This window comes from Onychostoma macrolepis, chromosome 01 (genome assembly GCF_012432095.1).
Source record: "Onychostoma macrolepis isolate SWU-2019 chromosome 01, ASM1243209v1, whole genome shotgun sequence".
In the NCBI taxonomy this organism is placed as follows: domain Eukaryota; kingdom Metazoa; phylum Chordata; class Actinopteri; order Cypriniformes; family Cyprinidae; genus Onychostoma; species Onychostoma macrolepis.
This window is the reverse complement of record NC_081155.1, coordinates 39,687,708-39,707,810: the sequence shown is the minus strand read 5'-3', so window position 1 is coordinate 39,707,810 and position 20,103 is coordinate 39,687,708. Positions and strand designations below refer to the sequence as shown.

The 20,103-nt window shown below is 36.1% G+C and overlaps 1 protein-coding gene across 3 annotated transcripts in view; it reads left to right on the top strand.

Annotated features, from left to right (window-relative positions):
* Nucleotides 1-20,103, top strand: part of cacna1hb (calcium channel, voltage-dependent, T type, alpha 1H subunit b) — a 117,530-nt gene that overhangs the window by 79,618 nt on the left and 17,809 nt on the right. For all 3 annotated transcript variants that reach the window (XM_058770543.1, XM_058770550.1, XM_058770561.1), the window contains 10 exons: nucleotides 515-853; nucleotides 1,041-1,141; nucleotides 1,299-1,422; nucleotides 2,557-2,625; nucleotides 2,774-2,958; nucleotides 4,289-4,415; nucleotides 4,570-4,695; nucleotides 5,702-5,791; nucleotides 10,993-11,185; nucleotides 19,530-19,681. In XM_058770543.1, the coding sequence (XP_058626526.1) occupies nucleotides 515-853; nucleotides 1,041-1,141; nucleotides 1,299-1,422; nucleotides 2,557-2,625; nucleotides 2,774-2,958; nucleotides 4,289-4,415; nucleotides 4,570-4,695; nucleotides 5,702-5,791; nucleotides 10,993-11,185; nucleotides 19,530-19,681 (1,506 nt within the window). The remainder of the gene's footprint in view (nucleotides 1-514; nucleotides 854-1,040; nucleotides 1,142-1,298; nucleotides 1,423-2,556; nucleotides 2,626-2,773; nucleotides 2,959-4,288; nucleotides 4,416-4,569; nucleotides 4,696-5,701; nucleotides 5,792-10,992; nucleotides 11,186-19,529; nucleotides 19,682-20,103) is intronic.

Here is a 20,103-nt window from a genome sequence, read left to right as displayed (position 1 = left end):
ATAAAACACAATAAAAACATGATAGCATAATAAAAAACATGATTTTTGAACATTTAAAAAAACAGAGTTATCTGTTTTTGCAAATAATCTCTTCATATATTCATATTATAATTATCCCTTTTAAGTTTATAAATATTTATTAATAAATTAATAAATAAAAAGTTCAAAAGCTATATAAATAAAGGATATTTAATCACACATACTGTATGAATGAACAAAAAAAATTAAATTAGTAAATAATAATTAAAAATGTAAAAAAAAATGCTATGATCGGTGGCCTTATACTATATATATATATATATATATATATAAATGAAAATGTTTCATTATTAACTGTCAAATTCAGTCGTCCCATATGATCTAAACTGTCATACCTAAGTGGTTATAACTTGTCCATATTGTCCCTCTCATTATTGTATTTATGTCAACTTATTTCTTTTTTCATTTTGTCTGCCATACTACACCAGTTGTTGCATCCTGTGATAATCAGCTATAGTCTGTGTGTCTGTTGTAGTCCAGCCTTTGGGGAAGTCGCCGCTCCAGTTGGAACAGCCTCGGCCACGCCCCCAGTCTAATGAGACGTGCTCAGTCAGGAGAGCGTGAGTCCTTGCTTTCAGTAGCAGGACAGTACAGCATGGATGACAGCCAATCAGAAGATGGGAAATCCAGCAGGACTGGCAGTCTAGGCGGAGTTTCGTGTCTGGGGTCGTTTGATTTTCCAGAGCTCCTCCAGGTTCCACGCCCATATTTGGAGTGTAACGGCAGAATAGATGGAGGTTATCCATCCTCTCTAAACATTACACGCCCCGATCTACCGTCCACACAGGGGGCAGATGATGATGAATTTGAGGAGGTGGGGCCTTGTATTTAATGAGCTTTTTTATTGATTATACTGCTGCAGTATATCAGTCACGTAGATCAGATATTCTTGGCATTCTTAAAAATTGCAGATATTAAAGAAATATTTTATATGTGCTAATATTTTCTATTTCTGTTCTTTATTTTCCTTATGCTTGTTTTTTATTTGGTATTATGTTTAGAGTTGGCGTCTGATTGTGAAGAGACTGTTGGAGCCATATAAACCCCAGTGGTGTAGAGACCATGAGGATTGGTCTCTTTACTTATTTTCCCCCCAAAATAAGTGAGTGCCAACACAGCAGACCAACCAAACACACACACACACACACACACACACACATATATATATATATATATATATATATATACACACATAATGAATGCTGTGCTTGCACATTTTTAAGCTATTCACACAGCTCTTTCGCTCTCATTCTCTGCAGGTTCCGTATGCGCTGTCAAAAGGTCATCACTCATAAGATGTTTGATCATATTGTGCTGTTTTTCATCTTCCTTAACTGCATCACAATTGCTCTAGAGAGACCTGACATCCAACCTGACAGCACGGTATACATCACAACACTCATTCTAGTGCTATCGTCAAGCCCTATTATATATGCATGCAAAAGTTCAAAAGTTTAGGATCGGGAAGATTTTTTTATATTTTTGAAAGAAGTCTCTTTTTGCTCACCAAGGCTGCATTTATTTAACTAAAAATACAGAAAAACCAGTAATATTATGCAATAGTATTTCAATTCAAAATACACGTTTTCTACATTAACATATTTTAAAATGCAATTTAATTCCTGTGATGTTAAAGCTGACTTTTCAGCATTATTACTGCAGTCTTCAGTGTCACATGATCCTTCAGAAATCATTCTAATATGCTGATTTTATGCTCAAGAAACATTTATTATTATTATTATCATTGCTGAAATGAGTTTGATTGTGTTGAAATGAGTTCTTTGATAAATAATAAGTTCAAAAGGACCGCATTCATTTGAAATTTGAACTCTTTTGTAACATTATCATTGTCTTTACTATTACTTTTTATCTAATGCATCTATGCTGAATAAAAGTATTAATTTCTTTTAAAAAAAAATACTGGCTCCAAACATTTGAATGGTAATGTACATGTGACTGTATTATTGAAACTACTGAAATCTGATAGGCTGAGCCCAGTTCAAAGCCACTGTAAAATTGCTGATAAACATGTGACCGCACATCAGTTAAATTCTATATTAATGGCCAAGTCTCTATATGAATATTGTAAATTTATCAGACTTACGAACTTTATCACTTGGCAGAATTTATTTAAATTATTTTTAATTTAAATGTAATTAAATTTTACATTTACAATATTGTAGTATATGTCTTGAGAATTATTAAATATAATCATTAATATTCATTTATCATAATAATAAATGGTTATGTGGGTTAATATTATAAACTGATTTCAGGAATGTATGATTCTACCCTTTTGAAACATTTTAAAGTTGCATGTAACCTATAAACCCATAAACAAACTGTCCTAAAAAAAAAATTCCCTGAATACAAATTTAAAATTATAATAGAATATGTGAAATATGTTCATAATATGTTAAATGCTGTAAAAAGTCATTGGGTGACTTAATTATGTGAAAAAGTAACACCTCAGAGCATGTTGACATAAATAATATTATTTATGTATTTGTTTGACAGGAGCGGATGTTTCTTAAAGTTTCTAACTACATCTTCACTGTGATCTTTGTGGCTGAGATGACTATGAAGGTAGGAAATGAATACAGTGTTATTAATTAACAGCATACATTATAGTTTGATTGTTTTACTTTTTTTATATCTTTTTATATACTAATAAAATTTTAAGTATGACATGCTGATGATAGTGATTATGATTAATACGTTGTTGGTGTTGTAGGTGGTTTCTCTTGGACTGTACGCTGGTCCAGGCTCGTACCTGGAGAGCAGCTGGAATGTTCTAGACGGCCTGCTGGTATTTGTGTCTATTGTGGACATCCTGGTCTCTCTCGCCTCCTCTGGCGGGAACAGAATCCTGGGTATCCTGCGAGTACTTCGACTGCTCAGAACACTAAGACCCTTGAGGTAAGACCCTTATTGAAGGTGTGAGTGTGGGTGTGTATGAATGTGTAGCAGCACATTAAGTCCTCTAGTGTCAGCTGTTGTAATATTTTTAAAGGGGTAGTTAACTCATCTTTCTTCCAAGGAAAACAAAAGATGTTTAGCAAAATGTTCACACTGTTCTTTTACAATATAATGAAAGTGGGGCCAGAGCCGGTGAACTCCAAAAATGCTCAATAAATGTAGTGTATACAACTCAATTTCAATTTTCTGAAATGGTGATGCACCACAATTTTGGCAAAAGTATTCAGGTGAAAGTGAATTTTTCATTTTGGCTGATACAGTTTTGGAGAGCCGAAGTTGTTGACTGAAACATTGCTTAAACTGCTGGACTGACAATATCGATTTCTCATTTTGAATCAGTCTTCAGTTTGATGAACCAAGATATTGTACTCTATGCTTGTATTCTGCTTTCAGGTGATGCATGAACAAAACAAAAGTTCATTAAACATTGTATTTATCAAGCGTATAATACAAAACGTTACTGAATTTTGTGGGGGTTTTTTATATGAAACAAAGTCTCAGCTTTCAAATTTTGTCAATTTTTTCTAATGATATATGAAACATTATTTAATGTATGTTTTAATAAATCTGTCATAAAAACAAATTTTTATTATAAATACCATTTAAATGTTCATATTTAATTGAATTGCTTATACTGTATATACAAGTCTGTTTTTTATTTGAGTTTTGATTATTAAATAAATTTCATTAATGAATTGATTATTGAATAGACTTTATTGTCCGTTTCAGCTTTTAGCTAAATGAAAATTTAGGTTTTTGTGTTTTGTGTTTTGGTAAAAAAATTAATTATGGTGCATCACTATTATTAAATCATAGTTTTGTGTAAGGAGGAATAGACCTAAATGATATTTAATATGCTGAAAGTCTTCCCCTTTGCCAAATCTTTCAAATTTCAATTGCACAGACCAAAAGCTGCATCTCACCAGACCTGACTTTGATCATGTGAAAAAATAAAATGTATCCCTAAATTTTAATAATGCTGCTGTCCATGGTGCTGAAACCACATTTCATCTCTTGCTGTTGTCAGGAAACTGTTCCTCTAGACACATCTGAACAAAACCAGCAACTCTCAGACAGAGAGATATTCTGCTGAGCAGACTTACCTATTCATTTCAAGGCTAACACTAGAGAACATCTCGTCTTGTCAGCTTGTTGTGCAACACTGAGCCCTTTTATTAACATACGCTTTCTAGTTCAGCGGTTTTGCATTGAGTTCAGATATTGTTGCAACACCAAATATGCATTTCTTTGTGTGTGTTTGTGTCATCAGGGTCATAAGCAGAGCTCCCGGACTGAAGCTGGTTGTTGAAACACTGATCACATCTCTCAGGCCTATTGGAAATATTGTTTTGATCTGTTGCGCTTTCTTCATTGTCTTTGGCATTCTAGGAGTTCAGGTACACACATAGTGTCTACATTTTTTAAGGAAATTCAGTTCATTTTTATTTATGAAATAAAATCACAGATCAGAGCTATTGCTTGCTTTGTAGTTTGCAGTTTATTTGTATTAATGTTGTCTAAATGTAAGGTGTTTTTTTTTCTTTTACTCAGCTCTTTAAGGGGAAGTTTTATCATTGTGAAGGCTTTGACACTAGAAATATCACCAATAAATCTGAATGCCTGCAGGCTAAATACAAATGGGTCCGTAGGAAGTACAACTTTGATAACCTGGGGCAGGTAGGACACTCACAATCACTTACACACACTCATATAGACGTAGACATTAAGGGAGAATTCATGAAGAATTAATTATGTCCACCGGTAGTGTCTTTTATTAAAAAATCAACCTTCTCATTTGTCCTTTTTCTAAACCATCAAGCAACCCATTATATTTTAGATTCAGGTCACACACGCACATTTTATCAAGATGACAGGGTTCTGGTGGACAGTGTTTCTCATTCCTGTTCTGTTGTTTCATATGTGAAATCTGTTTTTAAACTATTTTTAGTTTAATCCTGCAACTTTAATACCATCATGTAATTAACTGGCTTTTAATTTTGTCCACAAGTCAGTACATAGTGCCTAGTTATATATAGCTTATATTTACACACACACACAAAATACTTTTATTCAACATTATTTTACATTGTTACATTTATTTTTTTTTTAAATGCTATTCTTTTGAGCTTTCTATTCATCCAGAAATGCTAAAAAGAAATAAAAATCTTGTGCAGTACAACTGTTTTCAACATTGATAGTGATATGAAATCTTTCTTGAGCAGCATATTAGAATGATTTCTGAAGGATCATGTGACACTGAGGATGGAGTAATGGCTGGCATCATAAAATATATTAAAATAGAAAAGAGCTTCAAACTAAAAGCGTCTGCTAAATGGCTAAATGTAAATGTAAATATTTCACAATATTACTACTTTTATTGTATTTTTGAATAGATAAATAGGCATAAGAGACTTCTTTCAATAACATAAAAACTTTATTGATCATGAACAATACACTTAATGCAGAAAGCTTATTTTAAGATCTTTATATGTATATATAAATATATTAATTTTTTAATTTTATTTTATTTTTTATTTTATTTTTTTGCTGTGCAGTGGTTCCCAACTGACTCATCTCACCTTCTCTTCAGTATTTTACAGATATTCATATTGTTGACAGTGATACAGTAACTCTTTAAAATATTCTCTTGTTCACATTAATCCATTTTATCTCTGTTTTGCAGGCATTGATGTCATTATTCGTCCTGTCATCTAAAGATGGCTGGGTCAACATCATGTACGATGGCTTAGATGCCGTGGCTGTGGACCAACAGGTGTGTGTGTGTGTGTGTGTGTGTGTGTGTGTGTGTGTGTGTGTGCGTGCATTCTTCAGATAACTCTACTGAGTGTGGAAACACTTACACCTTACTCTGAATCTGTCCGTTATAACAAAAGAAAACACAGGTGCCAGGAGTGTTTATTGCTTTTTTCTTCCCTGAGGCTCAAGTGGCACAATCACAAAAGGCAGCAGTGGGTTTTTAGGTAAAGCGAGTGTTTGATTAATTCAGCTCTGAACTGAATGAAAAAGGGAGAGATAGATAAAAATACAGTGGAGGACACCAGAATGAGCAGGTTCAGGAGGAGAGGCAGAACATTCATCATTTAATTCCACTGAGAGGTCTTATATACTCTCTCTTACACACACATACACATACACAGAAACATTGAGCGCACGGACAGTAACAGACTCAACACAACTGGTTTATATAGTGTCCTTTACAGCGGCCCGTCCTTTGTGCAGTGATAAATACCAATTGTGTTGCATATACAATAAGATAAGTACAGAGTTTCCATTCCATTCTGCACTCTTTTCCTGTCGCATTTCCTGTCTTTGCTTCCTTACTGATGGGCTTCCTTGTCTCTGCCTTCTTTTAATGTAATTTTTTAAATTCTGATTATGTACTGTATGCATATATGATAACTTAAGATAATTACTGTTTAAAAGTTTGGGGTGATTAAGTAAGTTTTTGAAGAAGAAGAAGAAGAAGAAATAATACTTTCTTTTAACAATGATGCATTAAATAGATCAAAGGTATAAGTAAAGTTATTTATAATGTTAGATTTTTCTTGTTTTCAAATAAATGCTGTTCTTTTAAACTTTCTATTCATCCAAAAAGTCTTAAACAAATATATATAATTTTTCACAAAAATATTAAGCAGCACTAATGTTATAATAGACATTAATAATAAGAAATGCTACTTGAGCAGCGAATCAGCATATTAGAATGATTTCTGGAGTAGAATGACTGGAGTAATGAAAATTCATTTTTGACATCAGAGGAATAAATTACACTTTCAAATAAATTTAAGTAATAGGTATTTTAAATTGTAATATTATTTCAAACTGTTTTACTGTATTCTGTATTTTTGATCAAATAAATTACTTAACTTTATTGTCCTTAAATGCAATTCTTTATGTAGACAGCAGTATACCTACATATGTATGCTGTCTTTGTGAGTGTAAGAGACTTCTTTCAAAAACACCCAAATATTTAAACCCCCAAAAGTGGGTCGCCAAACCGTTCTGAGTGGAACGACATCAACAACAAAAAACGTAATTCTAAATGTTATATTTTTTTTTTTTTCTGATGCGAGACTTTTATTTTAAAACACGTGCATGAAAGCTGTTGACACGTCTATCAGACGCACTTTAAGTAAAGAGAGTGCCTGATAAAAACCCGCTGTCCCGATTCAGTATCTGCGGTCAGATGAGATGTTGACAGGTTTAATGTCAGTGTCATTATTCTATCGATATTTTCGTAACTTGTTATGAAATAAAAGCCTCTCACCTCAGAAAAACTAATTATCCTGTCCTGCCAGATGTTACACCGTGCACACTCTTCTATAGCACGCGCGAACGCGGCGCCGCGCTTTATATCACTTCACTAATAAAGCGCAGAAACTACGAACATGCAACGCGTGAAATAAAAGTACAGTACCGATAAATCACATAACTGGTACTGGGTATGTTAGCTGGGAAGGATTTGCATGAAGGTATGATATTCATTCTATTCAGGAGCAGTTTCCACATTTCATTAACAGTTCATGTTAGTATTGGATATATTCACCAATAACTGTTGTTTCCATAACCCAAAAATAGCATGTTATTTCGACTTTGTGTCATTTTTCATATGTTTTAATGACTGTGGTGGCTCATACCAACTTAATTGTATTAACAAAAACTAGTTTGGGACTGCTATTTAATAGCCTTACCTATAGGCTGTGTATTCAGTATTAGTCATATTCTTAATAGTCTTAACTTAATTTTTGTGAAATAAATTTGCTTTGTTTTTGTTTTTTTAACTTTACATTTAATACATTTCAATAATATAAATTTAAATTGTTAAACATATAAAATCAAGATGTAAACTAAACTCATATTTCTTTTTTCCTCAATAACTATCATTTTTATTGAAGAATATAAAGTTCTGGAATCACAAAATGAATTGTGTTAATTTGTTTAATATACCAATACTTCATAATTAACAGGTTCTGATTGTCGTAATTAATCATAATTAGAGCAGAAATACATAAAATCTTTCAGCCTACATGGGTTGGGAGGCCTTCAAATATATAGGTGAGACTATGGGCACTTTTATGTTCTTTCGTCATATTTTTAAAAATACATATAATTTTGGACAAATTCCTCTTTCTTTGTCAAACTAACAATATACAGTGGGGCAAAATAGTATTTAGTCAGCCACCAATTGTGCAAGTTCCCCCACTTAAAAAGATGAGAGAGGCCTGTAATTTTCATCATAGGTATACCTCAACTATGAGAGACAAAATGAGAAAAAAAAATCCAGAAAATCACATTGTAGGATTTTTAAAGAATTTATTTGCAAATTATGGTGGAAAATAAGTATTTGGTCAATAACAAAATTTCATCTCAATACTTTGTTATATACCCTTTGTTGGCAATGACAGAGGTCAAACGTTTTCTGTAAGTCTTCACAAGGTTTTCACACACTGTTGCTGGTATTTTGGCCCATTCCTCCATGCAGATCTCCTCTAGAGCAGTAATGTTTTGGGGCTGTCGCTGAGAAACACGGACTTTCAACTCCCTCCAAAGATTTTCGATGGGGTTGAGATCTGGAGACTGGTTAGGCCCCTCCAGGACCTTGAAATGCTTCTTACGAAGCCACTCCTTCGTTGCCCGGGCGGTGTGTTTGGGATCATTGTCATGCTGAAAGACCCAGCCATGTTTCATCTTCAATGCCCTTGCTGATGGAAGGAGGTTTTCACTCAAAATCTCACGATACATGGCCCCATTCATTCTTTCGTTTACACGGATCAGTCGTCCTGGTCCCTTTGCAGAAAAACAGCCCCAAAGACCTTTGGTCCCAGCTCTCTGCAGGTCATTCACTAGGTCCCCCCGTGTGGTTCTGGGATTTTTGCTCACAGTTCTTGTGATCATTTTGACCCCACGGGTGAGATCTTCGTAGAGCCCCAGATCGAGGAGATTATCAGTGGTCTTGTATGTCTTCCATTTTCTAATAATTGCTCTCACAGTTGATTTCTTCACACCAAGCTGCTTACCTATTGCAGATTCAGTCTTCCCAGCCTGGTGCAGGTCCACAATTTTGTTTCTGGTGTCCTTTGACAGCTCTTTGGTCTTGGCCATGGTGGAGTTTGGAGTTGGACTGTTTGAGGTTGTGGACAGGTGTCTTTTATACTGATAACGAGTTCAAACAGATGCCATTAATACAGGTAATGAGTGGAGGACAGAGGAGCCTCTTAAAGAAGAAGTTACAGGTCTGTGAGAGCCAGAAATCTTGCTTGTTTGTAGGTGACCAAATACTTATTTTACCGAGGAATTTACCAATTAATTCTTTAAAAATCCTACAATGTGATTTTCTGGATTTTTTTTTCTCATTTTGTCTCTCATAGTTGAGCAGGGCTCGCAAAATCGCTAGCCCGACGTCCCGGGGCTATTGTGTTTTCCAGTCGGGCTACCAAAATGTATCACCGCCTGCCCGACGGGCTCCTTAAATACAGATCTCCCACGGGTCCTTAACTCTTAAAGTGAGTTGTATCAAACTTAAGGCCATAAAAAGTTTTAAATACGTTAAATGGTATAAGAAATGTCTTAATTAAAATTTCAAGAGGTCTTACAGTTGGGGACGGAAAGACATGAGTCGCGATACGGCAGGATTACGTTAAACTTCAAAAGGCAACGATGTCATTGAATAAATATGAGCGCTGCACATTTCAAGTCAAAAACGCGGCGCGGATGTCTTTATGTGAATGTATCTGAAGGGAACCGACTGTCCTCAGAAACGTGTCGTTGGCATTTTAATTTCATTTTACCTATAATTCCTGATAAAGCAGCGTTTATGAGCGCGGAGCTGCTTTGTGTACAGCGTTTCCGGGGAAACTGCAATATTTCAGCGCTCCTAAAGCGCCACCTCGTGGCAGAGAATGAATTTGCATTTCCAATAAGCCTTTCTTGCTGTTTATGGTCAGATCAATGCAAATATCAACTTTTTACGCAGCAAACACATAGAGTTGTAAATGAGAAAGAAGTTGATGTGCCTTCTAAAAATCTAAACAATTCAGACAGTAATATTTATACGTTTTAAATTAACAATTTATATGCTTGATTGATCCCTTTTCATAAAAACGGTCTATAGCCTGAAACGCTGTTGTATAAGATTTTTGTTTTTGTGAAAACCTGTATCTGAACTGTAAATCATGTAATTTTATGGCTCAATACTGTATGTTACCATAGACATTGTCCAACCCCGCTCATTCTGTGTTCATTTTACTTGTGCAGCTCTTAAAATGGGTCATAAATTGCCTTAAATATATTTTTAAAAATTCTGCAGATACCCTATAAATAGTGAAATAAAATTCCTTCCTTCATATTTGTTGATATTTGTGTATTGAAATTTTTTTTTTTTTTTTTTTGATTGACATTTAAAGTCCTATCTGATTTTCTATATTTAAAAAAATAATAATAATAAAATAAAAAAAATTGTAATTTTTTTGATTCGGGCTAGTTAAATAAATTTTCGGGCTACCAAAATCTGAAGAGTACCTGCCCGAAGGGCTACCAGGGATTTTGAAATTTTGCGAGCCCTGTTGAGGTATACCTATGATGAAAATTACAGGCCTCTCTCATCTTTTTAAGTGGGAGAACTTGCACAATTGGTGGCTGACTAAATACTTTTTTGCCCCACTGTATATGTGTGTGTGTGTGTGTGTGTATAAAAAAGTGGGTCGCGGCTTGATGACCATGGGAAAACGTGGATCCCAAAGCCAAACCAGTTGAGAACCACTGGATTAGTGTATACTGAATTTCCATAGTTTTATTCTTAAAAGTTTACTTAGTGTTTAACAAAGACAGCTGGCATATTTTTCTGAATATCACACACAAATATTTCCTTATGAAAATCACACCTCTTTCATTTAAACAGTGTCACCACCTTAAATCTACATGATTTCTCTGTTTTTCTTTCTTCTCTCTTTGTAGCCCATAAGGAATCATAATCCCTGGATGCTTCTGTACTTCATCTCCTTCCTGCTGATCGTCAGCTTCTTCGTGCTGAACATGTTTGTTGGTGTGGTGGTCGAGAACTTCCACAAGTGTAGACAAGACCAGGAGGAAGAGGAGGCCAGACGGAGAGAGGAGAAGAGACAGAAGCGAATGGAGAAGAAACGCAGGAGTAAGTGTGTGTTTGTTGTACGTGTGCACAGAGTCAGACTGTGTCATAATAAAAAGTCATTTTTCTGTTTTCACTGAAAGCGAAATTCAGAACATAATGGATTTTGGGCCATTTTTGTACTTTTTTGGCACTTTAATATTCAAAAATATTTTGTGGCTTGTCACTGCTGGTTAGGATAAAACTAGCATGGAACAGATTAACTTTATTGCTCGTAACTTTATTGCATCATACATGGTTAGCACAGTACAGTTTAATTGCTGTCGTGTGTAATTTAGCTTGAGAAATAGACAATTAGTGATGATTTCCACATCCGCGTTCTTCAAAAGCCCTTTGACTTTGTTTGACTTCAAAAACACATAACAAGAATTTAATTAGACAGGAGGTACATAATTATAAGTTAGAGTAAAAGCATTTACTCTTGCCTCAAATCTCACTTTAATCCTGTGCTTTGGTTATGATTAACAACAACCTTTCTTTTTGAAGTACTAGTGTCAGGTAACACAGATATACAAACATGAGTGGGGATTTTAAACATTAAGTAGAATAGGTATATATTTTATAGGGCTAGGTTTTCATAGATCTGGGCACAAATTTCACGATTCGATTCTGATTGACAAGCTTGTGATTCAGTGCGTTTCAATTCAGTATTGTTTATTTTGTGTCAATAAAAGTCTAACTTGCTGTTTACTTTACAGCTTGCAGTGGTTCATATAGCTCTGTACCTTCACAATGTAGTGGTTCATAGAGTTTTATTTTAAACTTGGACTTGAGTAAAAAGAAATACAGTAAGCACTTAGTTATGGTTTTGGGACATTCTTAAATGCTTAATGTGGCTTAATGTACTAAAACAGCGACATTGGAGGACCAAATTCAGTATTAATAATTACTATTAATACTAATAACACTATTAATATTAACAACCTTATTCATAATTTTACTATTAATAGCCCAGAATATGAAGGGAACGCGCTAATTCACATTAAACTTGTTCTCACCCTTAGAAATCCGTTATAGAGGAAATGTTTAATGTAGGCTAATGGCCGAAGACGGTGATATAAAAACACCAAAGGCCAGTTTTACTAACAGCTTGTGCAAGCGTAAACTATCTTTTGGCGTTAAAATTGTACTGTCAGGTTTTACTAAAGACACACAGTGACGAATTAGCATTGAAAAGGCGTGGACAGTTATTTTTGTGCATGACCTTATTGAATATGCATTTGTAGGAGTTTCCCTTCAGACGCAAAATTTATGGGAGGAGAGTATTCAAATGAATCATGCAACGTGTTTTACTAATGTTTGTGCCCATCAAATTACTGGCATTTGCGCCATTATTTAATGCCCCAAAAAAGCATGTCTTAAACTATTTTGAGCTTGAAATGGCTGCAATTATTGTTGCTAGTAGGAGGCACTCCAGAGATCAGAGAGCGCATGGTAGAAGTGAGAGGATTTTTTCCACACATATTGATTTATTTTGAATACCAGAAGAACACATTATCCAAACATATAATTTGCCAAGCCATGTTATTTTTAATTTGCTTCAGGAAATAAAAGATGACTTGGAACCCTCAACTAGGAGTCACGCAATACCATGTCTATCAAAACATCTTGCAAACCTTCATTTTCTTGGCCTCCGGTTCTTTTCAATGTGCTGTGGCTTTCTTTATTCTTTATTTGCGACTATGCTAATTTGCGCTGTGCATGGTATATTGTGTTGGTCGATATGTAAATGAAATGTTGTGTCTGTTTTCTTTCATTTGCGCATTGTTAGTGTAATAATTTGTAAGGTTTTATCCTTTATTTATCAATTTTAGCTTCAGAGAACCAAATCGTAGAAATTCGGTTTTGATCTGATTAATTGATATTAATCAATATTGTATAATTTATACCCTATTAACAACTCGTCCCGCGAGTATTAATATAGTATAAATCAGCAATGCTTCTTATTGTTGATAAGAATACAGAATTGATTGGGAAATTTGCCTGAGCAACAGGTAACATGATCTATGGCAAATAATTTAACGATTTGAAAATCAAGGCACCAGACTATTCATTAAAAATGAATCGAGCGTTTATTTACTATTCTAAGGCACAATACAAATAACCAAAACACATACACACACACATACACATATTATGGCAAGATCAAAGCAGTTTGAAGGAAGGTAACTATTCTCTTTTCTCGAGAATTAAGGACGACCTTATGGGGACGTCACAAACGGAAGACTCAGTTATTGTTATCTTTTAACGATTCATTCAATTCAACCAGCTTCAGTGAATAAGAGATTTGTCTGTTTTACTTGCTGTGAGTTGGAATTGAAGGCTGTACTTGAGGTTGCTGAAGGGAAACCCAGGACCTTTCCTGCTGACGTTTTGTTGTCGCGTGACGTCACTCGGGATTCCTCCTTTGGATTTGATGGCTTCCTGGTAGCGCGCGAATAGCGAGTTTGAAGTTCTTTTACGCAGCAGCTTTGCAAGTTTTCTTTGGTCAGACGTGGCCAGGGTATCGAAGTCTTTTGATGATCAGCCAGATGTTCCACAGCACGATCGAGGGGCAACGCCCAGACTTTCAGCCACGTTTCTTGCAGTTGCACCAGTTGTTTCACCCCGTCCTTTGTTCTGAGCTTGGGTTCAAAGTTGGGGTGTCTGTTTTTATCGGACAGAATTAAGTCCATCCTAGTCACTGTCTGACCCAATCACATTGTCTCTGTAGGGCGGAGCCCCGCCCAACATGACTAATATTTCGTGCATACATTATCTGCTCATAAATATGTCACCTGAGCCACAATATCCTAGCAGATTTCTAAAATTATAACAGATTTCAAAGTGTTATAATCATACCTTGTGATGCTAAAAGTCAACATTCATCTATTTCAATGTACTGGACTCAGCATAACGTGTAATTTAATATCAAACATGAGATACTTATATTGAATACCTATAATTTTATCTACTAAACGAGTTAAGTCATAGATTAAAAATATCCTAAATTCTGATAACTACAGTCCGATATATGAAACATAAAATACCACATTCGTATATGTATTGTCTCTTAGATATATTGCTTTTAATAGCAGCAGTCTTTTCCAAATTGTGCTTTTGAAAGAAACTCTGTGTGACTAGAGTTTCTTTGTTGTCCGAGCAAAAGAGGCGGCATCGTCTTGGAATGCAACTTGGAAAAGGGGGTTTGCTCTGGGGTTACCAGGATGTCTGTGCTGTAGGTTTGTTCAAGTCTGGTTAACATATATCTGTCTTTCCTTGTTGATACCATCATTGAATTATGGTCAAAAGCACTCAGGGGATTTAGGGAGGCCCTGAGCTCGAACAAGTCCAGATCCCACGTGCTTTGTACTGTCTGTTTATTTGACTTTATTTATGGTAAACTGGTCAAGACCAACATTGAAAATCCTGTGCTTCAAAGAATGGCCAGATGTTCTCCTCCCAGCTTCATGAGATGATAAGGAGAACAGACAGGAAACTTAGTCAGATACCTGGGCGTTGGGTTGGTCATTTGTAACTTTTACGAGCTGATGAAGTTAGATTAGTTTCCAGTGGAATGTGACTTAAGTTACACATGTGTGTGCGTTCTTTTCGACCAGGTTCTACATTAGTAAATCACCTGCAGAAATTTCACTCTTGCGCTAATTTGCCCTGTTTAGTAAAACTGACCCCAAATCTGGTATACAGTTCATTAATAAAATATGTTATGCACAGGAAAGCAGATAAGCCCAGAATATGAACAGAATGCACAAAGTTTTACATGTTTTCTCCCTATAAAAAAAACATTATAAAAAAACTCTTAACGTGGCTTAGCGCATTGCTTTTCTGTACTGGCTATAAAATTTGGGCTTTTTATATCACCGTCTCCTTATATTAAGCCACATTAAGGGCAATTTTCCATGGGGGAGAAAACGTTTATCGTGCAATTCAGTATATATTTGTACTGTACAGTAAAAGTTTTGTGAGAGAATGCAAAAGTTTGTGCAAGGGAGCACAAAGTTTCTCGGGGAAAATATTTTTTCCTCCCACTCCATATTTTTTCCACTACCATGTCCCTTTAGGGGCTCCGTAGTGCACAAAATGCTCCTCTCTAGAGTTCATTTTTCTAGCTGACTAACGAGTTTATGGTCACAAATAGTCGGTAAATGTGATGTTGCGTGACATTGTTTACAAGCTTGAGCTTGATTGAGTGATTACATGAGATAGGATACGGATTTGGTTAAGTTGTACTCTTTCTTTTATCATATCTTCGGATGTTCATTCATGTTTATTTTGTGCTGTAACTGGTTAAAGCAGAGGAGATGATCAGTACACGTGTGCTTCACGCTGCCGCTTCTCTTGATCTGAGGCGCCACAGCGATTTGTCACTTCACATTAAACAGTGCCAAAACGGCATTTATTGTTTGAAAATTGTAATAAACTAAGAAACTAAGAACTAAGAAAGAAAATCCTCCACACTACCAATACTTGCAAAAGTATCAAAAACAATAATTTACTGACAACGTTTCGGTCTTGAGACTGATTTGGTCTTTTTTTTTTTTTTTTCCTATGCTCCTATCTATTACCTGCAGGTGTGTGATGATTGGTTGTTAACTGAATATTTTAATAAAATGGACATCATTTTAAATTTGAGACTTTGTTTCAAATCAATAATAACAAAGAACAAAGTTTGTTGTGATTTATTTGGATGGGAGGCATGCTACAATGTTCCGTTCATTAACTGAAAACAGGCTAGACTAATCGATTCTTGGGTTTTAAAAAAAAGAATCGATTAAAATCGAGAAATCAATATTTTTTTACCCAGCCCTAATATTTCAGGTAGTTTACATACAGGTGCTGGTCATATAATTAGAATATCATCAAAAAGTTGATTTATTTCACTAATTCCATTCAAAAAGTGAAACTTGTATATTATATTCATTCATTACACACAGACTGATATATTTCAAATGTTTATTTCTTTTCATTTTGATGATTATAACTGACAACTAAGGAAAATCCCAAATTCAGTATCTCAGAAAATTAGAATATTACTTAAGAGCAATACAAAGAAAGGATTTTTAGAAATCTTGGCCAACTGAAAAGTATGAACATGAAAAGTATGAGCATGTACAGCACTCAATACTTAGTTGGGGCTCCTTTTGCCTGAATTACTGCAGCAATGTGGCGTGGCATGGAGTCGATCAGTCTGTGGCACTGCTCAGGTGTTATGAGAGCCCAGGTTGCTCTGATAGTGGCCTTCAGCTCTTCTGCATTGTTGGGTCTGGCATATCGCATCTTCCTCTTCACAATACCCCATAGATTTTCTATGGGGTTAAGGTCAGGCGAGTTTGCTGGCCAATTAAGAACAGGGATACCATGGTCCTTAAACCAGATACTGGTTGCACACAGTGCCAAGTCCTGTTGGAAAATGAAATCTGCATCTCCATAAAGTTGGTCAGCAGAAGGAAGCATGAAGTGCTCTAAAACTTCCAGGTATACGGCTGCATTGACCTTGGACCTCAGAAAACACAGTGGACCAACACCAGCAGATGACATGGCACCCCAAACCATCACTGACTGTGGAAACTTTACACTGGACCTCAAGCAACATGGATTGTGTGCCTCTCCTCTCTTCCTTCAGACTCTGATTTCCAAAGGAAATGCAAAATTTACTTTCATCAGAGAACATAACTTTGGACCACTCAGCAGAAGTCCAGTCCTTTTTGTCTTTAGCCCAGGCGAGACCCTTCTGACGCTGTCTGTTGTTCAAGAGTGGCTTGACACAAGGAATGCGACAGCTGAAACCCATGTCTTGCATACATCTGTGCGTAGTGGTTCTTGAAGCACTGACTCCAGCTGCAGTCCTCTCTTTGTGAATCTCCCCCACATTTTTGAATGGGTTTTGTTTCACAATCCTCTCCAGGGTGCGGTTATCCCTATTGCTTGTACACTTTTTTCTACCACATCTTTTCCTTCCCTTCGCCTCTCTATTAATGTGCTTGAACACAGAGCTCTGTGAACAGCCAGCCTCTTTTGCAATGACCTTTTGTGTCTTGCCCTCCTTGTGCAACGTGTCAATGGTCGTCAATGAGTGCGTTTACATGGACCCTCTTAATGCGATTATAATGAGATTTTGGCGATATTGCGATTATGCTTTACCTCATGTAAACGCAATACTTCGATCTAAATAATACGATTAAGCTTATAATCGCAGCAAGCATAATCGTATTAACATAGGTGGCGTACGCCGATTTTAATCGGAATATACAGGCATGTAAACACCTTAATCGCAGTATTGCCGCTCTGACCAAAGTGCGCATGCGCTTGTGACATATATGAATAACGTGACACGCACCTGTAATAATACGGAGATTAGAAACGATGGAGGGGAAGAAAGCATCGCATTCTGAGGAAAACACAACAAGCTGCCAGCAGTCTCTGTGCAACATGATCTCACAGAATTCCGTGTAATGTTCACGGACTTAATTAACCCCGAATCTGTGGTGGCATCACGGAATCGCCGAAAATTCCGTGATGGACTCACAGAAAAAATTCCGTGATGGACTCACAGAAAAAATTCCGTGATGGACTCACAGAAGTGATACCAATGTAAGTCAGTGACAGGCATCAGCCGTGCTCCACGCACGGAAACCAGTGAATCCGTGCATGGACCACGGCTGATGCCTTCTGTGAGCCCATCACGGAACTTTCGGCGATTCCGTGATGCCTCCACAGATTCGGGGTTAATTAAGTCCGTGAACATTACACGGAATTCTGTGAGATCAGGTTGCTCTGTTCCTTACCCTCGTCCAGAAAGGACAAACAGAACGCGACGGCAGCGTATAGGCAAACAAATTCCATCATATTTCTATCATGGCGCCGAAAAAGCGTGGAATACAGCGATACAAAATCATTATGCATTAGATGTAAATAGATTAAAACAGCGACCAGTAACACTGCTCTTTCTGAGTCCATCATTTGTGCTGGGGTATGTGAATAATGGCAGTGAAAAAATTAACCACAATTCTTAGCGAATAATAAGAATAATGGAAATTGCATGTAAACGGGAGTAAGAGCTTTGCTCTTGACATGTAAACATCAAAATGCGATTAAGTCCTTACTCTGATTATTGGAAATAATCGCAATATTCGTGCGCATGTAAACGCAGTCAATGTTTCAACTGTCAAGTCAGCAGTCTTCCCCATGATTGTGTAGCCTACAGAACTAGACTGAGAGACCATTTAAAGGCCTTTGCAGGTGTTTTGAGTTAATTAGCTGATTAGAGTGTGGCACCAGGTGTCTTCAATATTGAACCTTTTCACAATAGTCTAATTTTCTGAGATACTGAAATTTGGGATTTTCCTTAGTTGTCAGTTATAATCATCAAAATTAAAAGAAATAAACATTTGAAATATATCAGTCTGTGTGTAATGCATGAATATAATATACAAGTTTCACTTTTTGAATGGAATTAGTGAAATAAATCAACTTTATGATGATATTCTAATTATATGACCAGCACCTGTATTTAGGGACCCAAGCCATGTTTAGGGGTCAAAATATTGGGCTCTTTGGGGACAGTAAGGAACTGTCTCAGCAATTCAGAACACTTGCAAATGCATAGCATCCCAGAATGCCCTATCAACTATATGGTAAAATGCTAAAAGACACTTACATCCCCCTAGCATCAAGGCAGCGAGTTTAACATAAGTAAGCAATATTCACAGTGCTGTAGTATATATCATATACCATCAGTTTGCCCTGGTACTGCCACAGTACTGTTTGTAAGAATACCTGAACTGGAAACTGAAGTAGTTAGCTGTCTCAAGACATCACTTGCTCTCTCTCTCTCTCTCTCTCTCTCTCTCTCTCTCAAATGCTCTCAAAGCTTCTCTCAAAGACACCTTGAGCAGTCTTGAGCCATGATGGATGTGGGGGGACGCTTGGCTGGACATTTATAACGTCCCTCAGATGACTCGACTGTTTGCTAACTGTGACTACACACACACACACACTGCTACGTTAGCAATTTACTGGCCAGACAAAAACTGGGTCAGTGTGCTTGTGTTTGACAGGGACAACAAAGTAGCCTATACAGTACACTAACAGTACACTAACAACACACATCCTGCCCTTGAGTTATTTTCAATGAAACCTCACAAATCTTGTGAATATTAACATGTATTCAATTCAAAGATGAATTAGAAAACAGACATTTTTAAACCTAAAATGTTGTCTGACGATGTTCACAGCACCCTGTGTTGCAAGATGAGTGTGTGTGTGTGTAAGTACCTGAATGACCTGAATACACCCTAATGAAGGTGTTCTATTGTTCTCGTGTGTTTTTTTATTTTTTGTCTTTCAGAGGCCCTGCAGAGGCCATACTATGCAGACTACTCTCCAACACGCCTCTATATTCACACACTCTGCACTAGCCATTATCTGGACCTCTTCATCACCATCATCATCGCCATTAATGTGCTCACGATGTCAATGGAGCACTACAGACAACCCAAGGTTTGGTGTATTACACACACACACATCATTTCTTCAGGGCATTGACACTATTAATAGGTTAACAAAAACCTTTTTGAGAAAATGCTATCAGTATTTTAGCATTGCATGTTTTAAGCAAAAAAAAAAAAGCACACCAGTGTGCTACTAACAAACTAACTTAAATAACTAACTGAAATAAAAAGAACTTTTATACATTATATATATATATATATATATATATATATATATATATATATATACACGCACACACATATATATATATTATATATATATATATATATATATTAGTGGTGGGCGTTATCGGCGTTAACGTGCTGCGTTAACGTGAGACTCTTATCGGGCGATAAAAAAAATATCGCCGTTAATCTATTCTCAAAGTTGGGCTGGGAGCTGGGTCTATACTACGCAAGCTATGATGACTT